This window comes from Podarcis pityusensis (genome assembly GCF_964106645.2).
Source record: "Podarcis pityusensis genome assembly, chromosome: 10".
Classification (NCBI taxonomy): Eukaryota; Metazoa; Chordata; class Lepidosauria; order Squamata; family Lacertidae; genus Podarcis; species Podarcis pityusensis.
In genome coordinates, this window is record NC_138035.1 from 47474694 (window position 1) to 47487569 (window position 12876).

At 44.7% G+C, this 12876-nt stretch overlaps 1 protein-coding gene across 1 annotated transcript in view; it reads left to right on the forward strand.

The window, feature by feature from the left end:
• The window catches only part of WIF1 (WNT inhibitory factor 1), a 42100-nt gene extending 31268 nt beyond the window's left edge, over positions 1-10832 (forward strand). Inside the window, exons 4-10 of the mRNA XM_081022404.1 lie at positions 1365-1505; positions 2690-2785; positions 5382-5477; positions 6483-6578; positions 7062-7157; positions 7327-7422; positions 10021-10832. Coding sequence (XP_080878530.1) covers positions 1365-1505; positions 2690-2785; positions 5382-5477; positions 6483-6578; positions 7062-7157; positions 7327-7422; positions 10021-10142 — 743 coding nt within the window. The 3' untranslated portion in view covers positions 10143-10832. The remainder of the gene's footprint in view (positions 1-1364; positions 1506-2689; positions 2786-5381; positions 5478-6482; positions 6579-7061; positions 7158-7326; positions 7423-10020) is intronic.
• The last annotated feature ends 2044 nt before the right edge of the window (positions 10833-12876 follow it).

Consider the following 12876-nt stretch of genomic DNA (forward strand, 5'->3'; position numbering starts at 1 on the left):
GGCAGCCCTGTTTAGAGAAGTTTTTAATGTTTGAAGTTTTATTCTGTCTTTAGTGTTCTGTTGGGAGCTGCCCAGAGTGGGTGGGGTATAAGTAATAAAATTGTTGTTGTTGTTACATTGAGATTTTTGCATGATGCAACCCAGGGCATCATGCAAAGGATTTCTAGGCTGTGTACCATCCTGGTGTCAGACCTGCTTAGTTTCAGCGCTTAGTTAGACTGGCACGCATCCCAGGGGTATGGCACGCTGCCTGTGGGGGCGTGGCGCCCAGCACGGATGGGGGGGCAGCCACAATGGCACCCCACCAGGATCGCGCTGCCGGGGGCGGTGTGCTCCCCCTGCACTCCTCTTCTACTGCCAGTGGCTGCATCCTGCATCTTCAAACCATTGCCCTGCAACCATGGTTGCACTGAAGAAACTAAAGTTGCAAACTTCAATGGGAATATATTCCATTGAACTCAATGGAACTTTCTTCTGATACGTATAGGACTGTACTTTAGAAAATATCTATATCCACGTGTGACAGAGCTGCCTGCTTATCCAGGGACATAGGAGGGATCTTATGTTGCAGCCCTGACCAATTCTCTTTAAGCATCACTCAGAGCAAAAGAAAATGATCTGTCAGCCACAGCCAAAGACAAGTCCCGGCTGCAAACAAGATTGGAAATGTCCCGACATGGAAAGCTAAGATCATTCACTCAATGAGTGCAGAGTGTGAAGAATTTTGTCAGTGTTGTTGAAAATGTTATTTTAAAAAGGAGACTTGACCGGTCCATTTCTTTATTTTAAGAATGGGAATATGAACTCAGAATAATTTAACGGTGGGCAGCAAGAATCCAGTTATCCAGTTATAGGGTTACCCTATTGATTGTAGCTTCCAAGGTTTGCTCACACTGGTGCACAAGGCAGTCATAAGACCACAAGGAAAGCTCTCCTTGATCAGACCGATACCTGTTTCTGACACTGGTTAGGTGTGCATAAGCAGCATGTAAGTGTCACAAAAACAGTGCTTAAAAGCAGTGCCACTACCCTCACATGCCTTGTTGATAACTGACATCCCTTGGCACAATTAGATGGGGGACGGACGACGACAAAAGTTCCATGAACTGTGTAGATGCAGCTTGTTTGACTCAAAAATCACCATGGTACCACAGTGCATTGGACAAGATAATTGAATCGTTAGCACCTATTGTAGCACTTTTGCAATATGATCAGCTGTTTATTCATAGTACTTGTTTTGCTTATTTATCAGTAGATTATCATTGGTGTGGAATGTCTTTTTTAAAAATTTCCAGATTTCACAGATAATCAGTAAGACCGTCTTTTATTTTCTTTGCATTTTGTCCCCTGGCCTTTTTTTTTAGTTGTCCAGGTTGGATTTCCCTGCCTTGGGAAACAAGATGGCGTGGCGGCATTTGAGGTGACGGTCATTATCATGAATTCGGAAGGCAATACCATACTCCAAACGCCACAGAACGCCATCTTCTTTAAAACATGTCAGCAAGGTAACCAGAACCTGCCCTTGGAAGGGAAGTTTGTCAGTCTTGTCATTGTCCTCACACATCTGGGGAATAGCGGGTCACATTTGTCAGACCAGAAACAACCTGAGACGCAATTTCTACTATGAATACAGATGAGGATGAGAGGTTTTTGGGGGAGGGTTACAGGGATGAGGGAGGGAAGGGGGAAAGTTCCTCAGTTCTACAATTCTACGGTTTTTAGGAGGGCATCTCAGGAGGTCAGGGGCAGCCAGAGGCTTAATAGGAAGGTGCCTCCACTCCACCCCTCCCCCAAAGGCAGCGGTGGGTTCCAGCAACATCTAGTGAGATTTTGGTGAAATCTCGCCAGAAGCTGCCGCCGCTGCTACCACCACTTCTCCTCACCACTGGAGATGGTGGAGAAGCTGTGGTACCTTCAGGGGCACTGCCTCTCAGTGTTACACCACTTGAGGTGGCTGCCTCAGTTCACCTCATGGGCAGGTGGGCCCCGCCGGAACAATAGGATAGATCAGACCTCCTTCTTTGAGAGTAATCTGACTTTGTAGATCCTATTCCATGGAAACATCTCTGGCTCTAGCAGAGGCAAATTTAGGGAAGTGCAACCAGTTCACCCACACGGGGCACCAAGCTGAGAGGGTTGCCACAGGAGGTGCCACAGCAATGACTTAGAGCAGAAGATGAGAAGCAGGGGGCACCCGAATTTTGGTCTCACACAGTTTGAAATCCCACCACTGGCCCTAGCCTCATCAATATCTGAACTCCTACATTGGTGGGGCAAAAAGGGAATGGATCAGGGCATTCCAATGTGAGGAGAATCATTAAAGGGAAAATAAAAGCCCGGGAAAGGGATTTTTTTTGATAACACTACTCTCCTTTCACTTCTACCCTGTCAAAGAGCCCAGCAGGGTGTTGGGTGTGGCAGCTCATTTGCCTTCAGTTCTCCTCCTTTAGGATTGCTGCCTCAGAATCCGAGCCTGTGAATATCTAGTTTCCTTGTACATTTTATTTGAGCATCTCAGTCAATGTATACTACCAAAATGTCCATCATTCGGACACTGGGATTAACTTTCTGGGCATTTCCCACTGTTCCATCTCCAGCAGACTACGATGCTCTTACCTCAGACTATAATCAGACTGTTCACACAACACATATTCAATTCATCCAATAATTATTACCATCTTCTTTGAAGCTGAATGTCCTGGAGGATGCAGGAACGGCGGGTTTTGCAATGAAAGGCATGTATGCGAATGTCCAGATGGATTTTATGGTCCTCACTGCGAAAAAGGTAATCGAAAGGCTTCAATTATTTCATGGGCTTTTATTTACACTGCGAGAACAGCCAAGCAGTCGCTGCCTTTCAAAATATTGTTTTGTAGAGATTTTCAGATGTGGCTTAGGCCGCTTCCAAAAATTAAATCTAAACGCATAAGAAAAATATTTTACGAGCTGTGGCTTCTCAGAAAACATAGATTGTTTACACAAAAAGATAAAGAAGTCTCCACTGAATGGTTTAAAGGACGGAACAGGACTGACCAACAACTGAATGAGCGTCCATCTGGCAAAACATTAAGTAAAAGGCTGTTGCTAATGAACACTAGCTGTAAAAGTACCACAGTTATTTTACTCAGCTATTGTTACTGAAGAGAATGTCCCAATTTGATCATGAAAGCGTCTCCATCTGTGCAGAGGAACAGCCTGCCGGGGAGAGAGAGTGCAATAGCCTTGCCTCCTTTCCAGCAGGCCCTGTTAGCCAGAATCAGTTCGGATTTCCTCAGATCTGTGCCTTGTAAATCCCTGCCTGTAATTTGTCCCTGTTTTGCTTTTGGCAGGCATTTCTGGGAATCTCGATATTTATTTATTTTAGGTGAAGCACTCATGCACCTAGAGTTATTCTTCCATCGTTATTAGAAGTTGAAGTGGTTTGCCTTTGAGACTGTAAGCAGGGTGTAAATATGTAAATGAAATGAAAATGAAAAGGTTAACCAGGCCCAGGCCCATGTCGCTATAGACTCAGGGCAACCTGGCTGGACCCACATACTCCCTCACACATTATTTACATGCCAGAAGGGGGAGGTAGAATCACAACTACTACACTTGCCCCAAACCTGCCCACACTCACTGACCATGATTCCCAGCAACTATAGGGAATAATCGAATTGTAGAGTTGGAAGGGGCCCAGGAATCATAGCTAAAAATCCCAGATAGGTAGTCTTTGTGATGATAATGAGAAAGGTCTCCTCTTCACAGCCCATTGGTATCTATGCAATGGGGGCCCGGTAGTCTCTCCTGCCATTTCGCGCATTCAGCGAATGCCTGGGTGTGGTTGTGTTTAGACACAAGGATGAGCAAATTTACACAACCCGCAAGTGTCCGGGGGGGGGGGAGGAATGGGAGGTTCTGTTTCTCTCTCACACAAGGGAACAGCAGCCATTTGGGGAGCTGTGATCTTGCTCAATTTCACGGTGCAATTTCCCCCATGAAAAAGTGCTTTTGGGTGGGCTGCGATCTCGTGCAGCATCCTAAAACGCATGTTTTGCGGCTCTGTGCCCCCCCCCCCAAAAAAACAAATTGTGGTGCGAAATCATGGCTCCCTAAATGTCCGGCGAGGAAAATGAGAAGGTGTTATCCAGGAAGATGGTGTACCAGATTTTGCTGTCGTGGTGTTGGAGAATATGAATTTACCAGTTTACTATATCCAATGCAGTGTTAAGTTAGAGGCAATTAGTGGTATACTTGTTCCTCTGGTGAAAGGTTTTGTGCCTGCAGGACATAGTCACACAATAAAATGCACAAGCAGGTTGAGAGTAACTTGGTTGCACGGTAAACGGTGCCATCTGTTGAGCAATGAGTTTCCGCTGGCAAACTTGCTGCATTGGATTCCCCTATGGAGCGACATTAAAACTCACCTGTTAGCCTTCGCGTTAGCGAGCAGCTAACATTGGATATAGCCCATAGTTTTCTTCCATGGCAGCATGATGCCTAAAATGCTATTTACACGACAGCATACGAATCAATATGGCTACCTCCTCACACACTCACACACATAAACAAATTTCTCTACAGCCAACCAAAGACAACCAACCACACCCTAGGTGTTATGTACTGAAGTTCTCACCCTGGGCCAGCAGGGGGATACTGTAGATAGTTTTCACTCAGGTCCAAATATGCAAATAAGGGATTGAAAGTGACGTTCAGTGATTGGATAGTTACAGAAAGTTGTTACAGTTGCGTTGTACTGGAGCTCTATATAAGCAGGCTGGCTGAACCCTTCAGTTCAGTTCTGTTCTGGCCTGTGAATAAACAAGAGCTGTCTGAAGAATCGCTGTGTCGTCTGATATGTTCACCCACAACTTAACACTAGGCTACCCCCAACCTCTCTCACCACCAAGGAAATATAACAAGCAAATAGAAAGAGAACCCACACAAGTGACGCTGACCCCACACGTATGCTAAGTAGAAAAAAGCATTGCCACCCCACCCCAATCACCATTCCCCGCTTTCCCCCTCTTTTCTTCCCAACCTAATACTGCATGCAACACTAATGTCTCACAACAAACGTAACTGATCTGTAGAAAACGCAACGTGAAAAAAGCGACAATGCGTGTATTTTTGCAAACTAAGAAATCTTCAATACAAATTAATATTATTATTTTAAAATGTAATTTGCAGGGACAGGTGTCTGAAAATCAAAGCTCAAGGGTTTTATTACACCCGATTTCAGGCACCTTCGACTACTGCTGAATTCATTTTGCCTGCAGAAGAGACAGTTCATCTTAAGGAGTCGTATGAGTTGCAAGATAAAATGTGCTTTATGCTTTGAAGGTTTTTCCTCTCTGCATCAGTGCCAACATCTCACTATAGTGTTGATTCTCTCCATTCAGCTCTGTGCACTCCGCACTGCATGAATGGTGGACTCTGCGTCATGCCTGGATTGTGTATTTGCCCACCTGGTTTCTATGGCATCAACTGCGACAAAGGTATGCTTTTAAAAAAGGATTACAACGAGACCTGTGAGCTTTAACCATTCACTCAGTAGGCTAAGCCACCAAAGCTTTCACAGCAGATTTAAAATAAAAAAAATTCACCTCCAGTTAATTGGGAGAACTGCAAACAAGAAAATTTGAGCAGGAAAAGTGAAGAGCAGACAGGACAGCCTAGCTGACAGTCTAGGGACGGGGAGGAATTTGATTCAGTTAGCATTTAAAGGCAGCTCTGCCCAACACACACTTTCTGAAACAATATGTGAGCTGGAAACACGGCCATTTTTCGAAATCTGCGCTTCTCTGATTTTAGCGATACTGTGCTCTAGCCTGGAAAAAAAATGCATATACTGAGAAAAAATGTGCATTAAAATGCATATGTTCATGAAAATGACATACAAAAAATGCAGTATAGTTGGGGAACAAGATTGCATACAAAAATGTGTATATTAGGAGAAATTCGCATTAAAATCCTGCTGAATTTTCATGAGGACTTTAAAAGAAATAATCTCAAACTGATGGAGAAACATGGAGAACTGAAATTAAGTTTGGAAAAATGAAAAACTGAGAGAAACCATAACTGATTAGCACATCCTACCCGAGTCTCAGCAAAGCTTAACCTTAGAATGTGCCCCAATGATTCTGGGACAGTTTCATTTTTCTTGTCGTTTGCCCTTTAGGATGCCAGCCTCAGCGAAGGCTGAGCACCATTCCTAGCACCAAAAATTATATTTTCCTGCCATCACAGTTATGGCTCTGATGAACAGTTCATTCAAGGCTGTCCTTTTATTGAACATGGCAGTTTCTTGCATGTGAAAGAGATGCTGTACCTCCAAATCCACATTTGAGTGCATTAAATCAGAGTATTATCCTTTCCTTGGGGCTTTGGTTTAATTGGCTTTTGAAAAGACCCCAAACTTTGTTGCACCTTACCAAAGCTATCCATTTCTGGTGGTGAAAGCCTACCTATCCAGTCTCATACTTTTGCTTTGTCTTCCCCAGCAAACTGCACAATGACCTGCTTCAATGGAGGAACATGTTTTTATCCAGGAAAATGTATTTGTCCTGCAGGACTTGAGGGGGATCAGTGTGAAATCAGTGAGTCCTGATTTTATGCCATTTTCAGCAGACTGAAAAGATTCTTCTTGAGGTTCCTAACTCCCAAAAGATGGTACAGGCAGCCGAAACGAGCTTTAGGTTTCACAACACTGGGCTGCCTGGTGTCTGGTTTGTTGGTTTATGGATGGGTGTTTACTAAGGATACAGAAGTCATGGGGTAAGAGCATATTGATACTGAATGACCTGGGGAAGAGCAAAGCAGCCATGATTCCTTTTCCTGGAGCCCTCACACTCCTGCTAAGCTGTGGTATAAATACAATGTGCAAGCCAGGCCTATATTCTGGGTACAAAGTCTATTGAGTATGGGATGTCAGTATCTGTTGATCACAGTGGTGGTCCCATTTGCACCTCATAGGTAATAACTGCTGTTAAATCTGTAATCAACTCTAATGGTGCTGTGCCGGATTTCACTTAAGGCAATAAAGGCAGTGCTATCATCCTTTTTTTTTTAATCATTTCTAGGCAAATGCCATCAGCCATGTAGAAATGGAGGCAAATGTACCGGTAAAAATAAATGCAAGTGTTCCAAAGGCTACCAAGGAGATCTCTGTTCAAAGCGTAAGTGCTCAATCAACTCAACCTTTTCCTAAAAAAGCTTTTGCAGCAGATTCGGGATTTTGTAACCTTCATGCTAAACAGTGGGTATGCGTTAGTGTGCTGCTGTGGAAGATCCTAAAACAAAAGGAAACACTTGGTTTCGATATTAACTGTAGGTGTCTTATTGCAGCTGTATGTGAACCGGGTTGTGGATCGTATGGGATCTGTATTGAACCTAACACATGCCAGTGTCGAGAAGGCTGGCATGGAAGGCACTGCAATAAAAGTAAGTGGCATTGACAAAATATGACTCTTCGCCTCCATAACATATGCAATCTGTGTGGTATGGGTTTATTGACATCCTTTCCCCACCAATCCCATCGCACAGGGTTGCTACTAGGCACTGTGTACTCAGATCCAAGATGATTTAGCAGACTCTGGCTGCACTTAGACAGCACTTAATCCACCCATTTCCTTACCTGATAATTTCCGCTTTTTATGTGAGCTTGCAGCGGACCTCTCTCTCTCTCTCCCCCCCCCCCTCTCTCTCTGGCTAACTAACCTCACAGGTTGTGAGGATAAAGTGGGAGAAGATAAAAATATAATAAATACACTACAGTTTAAACGTTAGTCTCCTGAGATCATCTATTAAGAGCTATCATCTATTAGTTGTCTCATTGTCTTTTTGTCTTTTTCCTGTACCATGCTAAGCAGCCATAGGGAGGTACCCCTCCACCATTCAAAGCCCAATTTTAAGATTACGTCTTCCTTTACTTTACCAGAATCCACTCAGGGAATCAGCTGGTGTTGCTGTCACCATATAGATCAGGAATATCCTGCATGGTACCCTCCAGACATTGTTGGACTCTGACGCCCATCAGCCCCTGCCAAAGCTCAGGGGTGATGGGAGTTAATCCCAATAACAAAGATGGCTACCACAGTTATAGGCAGTCATAGGAGCCAACTGAGGGGGCTGGGGCCTCCCAAAGTTGATGGACTTTGCCATTCAAATGGGTGGGGGTGACACACAATAATAATATTATAATAATATTAATTTATTATTTATACCCCGCCTATCTGGCTGGGCTTCCCCAGCCACTCTGGGCATCTTCCAACAAAGTATCAAAATGCAGTAATGCATCAAACATTAAAAGCTTCCCTAAAGAGGGCTGCCTTCAGATGTCTTCTAAAAATCTGGTAGTTGTTGTTCTCTTTGACATCTGGTGGGAGGGCATTCCACAGGGCAGGTGCCACTACCGAGAAGGCCCTCTGCCTGGTTCCCTGTAGCTTGGCTTCTCGCAGTGAGGGAACCGCCAGAAGGCCCTTGGCGCTGGACCTCAGTGTCCGGGCAGAATGATGGGGGTGAAGATGCTCCTTCAGGTATACTGGACCGAGGCCGTTTAGGGCTTTAAAGGTCAGTACCAACACTTTGAATTGTGCTCGGAAATGTACTGGGAGCCAGTGTAGGTCTTTCAAGACCGGTGTTATGTGGTCTCGGCGGCCGCTCCCAGTCGCCAGTCAAGCTGCCACATTCTGGATTAGTTGTAGTTTCCGGGTCACCTTCAAAGGTGCATTTGTGTATTGGCAATAAGTATCATGAAATTGAAATATGGAATAGATGGGAAGTTGGGCCTTTAGTGTTACGACCAATATATGTTATATTGTTTGCTAAGAAAATTATGTGTCTATAGTTATTCCTGTGTGTAATTTGGCATTTGTGTTTGTTTCTTTTTTCTTGTTGTATCAATAAAAAATCTTTAAACAAAAAAAACACAAAGGTGCATTTGAGCGCATTGCAGTGATACTCAATCATGTGATTGATTATGCAGAGAGGGGCTGACCTGGGGTCCCCCAATATTTTATTCTAATTGGCACCCCTGTAGAATATTGTATTGGCCCAAATATAAGCCGCACAAGAATATAAGCCGCACCTTTAAAATTGGAGGGGAGGGGAGAGAAAAAAGAAAAATACCCAAATGTCAGCCACTCCATTCCTCTCTGCTCCTGGCTGCATATTGGGGGGGGGGGAGCTGCGCTGCGTTGCCGATGGCCTTTTCCCTTCTTCACTCTCTCCCTTCCCAGCCTTGGGGGAGAGGACGGGGGCCTACGCACGGGGCAGGCGCTGCTTTGCCGCACTCCTGGCGCTGTTTGCCCCGCTCTCCTGGCTGCATACCGTAAGGTCGTGAACATAAGTTGCACTTTAGCTTTTCACGGTCAGAATTTGGGGGGAAAGCGAGGCTTATATTCAGGCCAATGCGGTAATCAAGCAAATTGCCTCTTGATTACTTGTCTGTAGATTTGTGACCAAGTACTGCAGGGTACAGGGACGCGAGTGGCACTGTGGGTTAAACCACTGAGCCTCTTGGGCTTGCCAATCAGAAGGTCGGCGGTTTGAATCCCCGTGACGGGGTGAGCTCCCGTTGCTCGGTCCCTGTTCCTGCCAACCTAGCAGTTCGAAAGCACATCAAAGTGCAATTAAATAAATAGGTACCGCTCCGGTGGGAAGGTAAACGGCGTTTCCGTGCACTGTTCTGGTTCGCCAGAAGCGGCTTAGTCATGCTGGCCACATGACCCGGAAGCTGTACGCCGGCTCCCTCGGCCAGTAAAGCGAGATGAGCACCACAACCCCAGAGTCGGCCACGACTGGACCTAATGGTCAGGGATCCCTTTACCTTTACCTTACTGCAGGGTACACATGTCAAGGCAAATCCATAAATATAACAAGAAAAATCGCCTTTCGGAAATAAATGTTTGTCTCATGGTAGTACTGTGTGAAGTCCGGCGCAAAGTCCATATTGAAATTTCCATGTGAAACATTCACAGTGAAAAGGGAGGGGGGGCTGCATTTGTAGTTTCCTCACTCTTGAACTGGGTCGTTTTTCAGGGTACGGAGCCAACCTGACAAATGGCCTGAGGCCAACAGGCACCAAGCACAGGCAATACACGCCTTCACCGAAAAGGGCCGAAGAGAAGCAAGCGCCCCCTGAATCCAATTATATCTGGTGAACTCCAACATCTGAAACGTTTTATGTTACACAAAGTTCATAGCCTTCATTAACCTTTCATGTGTTGAATGTTAAAACGCTGTTCATTACATTTTAAGATTACTGGCCTGAATTTTACTAGCTTCGTTATAAACCACTGAGCTGATATTTACTATTCCTTTTAAGTTTTACTTCTCTAGCACAGTTATATAGGCTTCTTGTTTTCAGTGCTTTTTGGACCGGTTTCTTTTTTGTACTATATTTCAATTCTTTATTGACTTGGAGTTTTCCCCCCCCCCTTTCCTTGTAAGAAATTCCTCAGAACAAATTGATTATCCAAAATTGGGGAGAGATTTTGAAAACGCTGGCCTGGAACCCACAGTTTTTCCTGGATTTGTGTCTACATACCTTAAAAAAACAAATTTTAATTTTTTATTTTGGCACGATGCAGTCTTACATGTTCCGTTTAATAAAGGCAAAAGCTTTTTTTAATTTAAAGCCAATTCCCATTTCTGCAGCATGCTCTATTGAATACGGTGTAGTTGTGGCATTGAAACAATATAATATATTGGAAACAAAGTGGAACTATGAAGTATGAGCGCAGTCTTTGCATCGGCTTATAGCAATATAATATATTGTGTACACAAAACAGCTCTTATGTAATAAACATTTTTATACTGATTGTTATGTATGAAATAAAGATGCTGCTTTAGTTTTGTGTGCGTTGAGATGCTTGAGATAATATCTGAAGGAGATGCACTGATCTTATAACTGTCGGAGGATGCTGTAGCTCAGGAACTTCTGCATCAAGAAAAGAGTTAGGTGGGACGGCTTACAAGGCCCTACTCACTCTGTGGTTCTAAGATACTAGGCCTCACAGTGCTCAGATTGTGGCATGGTGCAAGGGGAAAGCTTGCCCCACCACAAGGATCCAACACCACCTCTTATGCTGGGACAATGATGATGATGATTTTGTTATTTATTCCCCGCCCATCTGGCTGGGTTTCCCCAGCCACTCTGGGCAGCTTACAGCACATAAAAAATGGTAAAGTGTGTGTGTGTGTGTGTGTGTGTGTGTGTGTGTGTACACAGGGCTCATCCACACTTCCACATGTGCTGTGCCTAGAAAGCACAAGTCCTAGCAGTTACCCGCTTGACCCATGCTTTCTAAGCATGGGTCCTGTTAAGTTGTGGGTGAACATATCAGACGACACAGCGATTCTTCAGACAGCTCTTGTTTATTCACAGGCCAGAACAGAACTGAACTGAAGGGTTCAGCCAGCCTGCTTATATAGAGCTCTACTACAACGCAACAGTAACAACTTTCTGTAACTATCCAATCACTGAACGTCACTTTCAATTCCTTATTTGCATATGTGGACCTGAGTGAAAACTATCTACAGTATCCCCCTGCTGGCCCAGGGTGAGAACTTCAGTACATAACAGGTCCAATGTGTTTTCCCCTTGCCCCACTCCCTTCCAAGGGAAACCTACTCTTTAGTGATATATCAGAACAAATGGCAATCCGGGGGAAACCCAGATTCCTGTTAGCTCCGATTGAGCACTAAAGAGCAGGTTTTTCCCCCGGGATGGTCAGTGCCGAACTTCAAGAGACCCACAGCCCTGCACCATGGATGGGTCACCCACCCAACCAAGGCAGATCCCATGCCTGCCATCACACATATCCCCTCTGCCTGGCTGCTCTGCTCCCAACACCCCCTCCAACCAAACCAGTGCAGGACATCTGTCCTGCTCACCACTGTCTGCAGGGGCAGCAACACTACCACTTCCCTTCTCTCCAGGCTGCCACTCATCACCCTCCTTGTCATGCCCCAGAGCCATTTGAGCTGCGTGCAGGCAGAACTCCTGCTTTTTGAATGGAAGCCATGTTCAGGTGCCACTCATGATGGTCGCCCACCATGTTTAATTGCCCAATATGACTTGCCCTGACTTATAGATTAAAAAAACACCCTATAGATTTATAGAAGAAGAAGAAGAAGAATAGTAGTAGTAGTAGTAGTAGTAGTAGTAGTAGTTTGGATTTGATATCCCGCCTTTCACTCCCCTTCAGGAGTCTCAAAGCGGCTAACATTCTCCTTTCCCTTCCTCCCCCACAACAAACACTCTGTGAGGTGAGTGGGGCTGAGGGACCTCAAAGAAGTGTGACTAGCCCAAGGTCACCCAGCAGCTGCATGTGGAGGAGTGGAGACACGAACCCAGTTCCCCAGGTTACGAGACTACCACTCTTAACCACTACACCACACTGGCTCTCAATAACACCATAGACCTATGAAATGTCTAGATAGTTCTGTGGATTTTATAGATCTGACTAGTCCAGGTAGGAGCAGGGCTACAAATTTTTGTAGAGTCGCCAAGACATTTTATTAACGTGGAAGATGTGCCAACCCATTCCTCACTAGCATACAAAAGGTGGTCCAGTTAGCCTTGGTTGCCTCACATTGGTGCAAGAGTGTGCCAGGAAATTCCAGTTATGAACCATTGCTCTCTGACTGTGTGAAGAGCAGAACTGGTGGGCATGTTTGCAGCAGTTGTCAAAGTAGCATCACAGCATCAAAATGACTATTTCTATAAAGTTCTAGTTTTAAAAAAGAAAAGGGAAAAAAGAGTCAGGGAAACCTCAGAAATCTAATATATTAGAAATTTCCATATTTAATATACCTATGATTCACACCAGCAAGCATCCAGCAGTATCTTGCTGCTGCTGCTTTTTAAAAATTGATTATGATGTGTTTTTC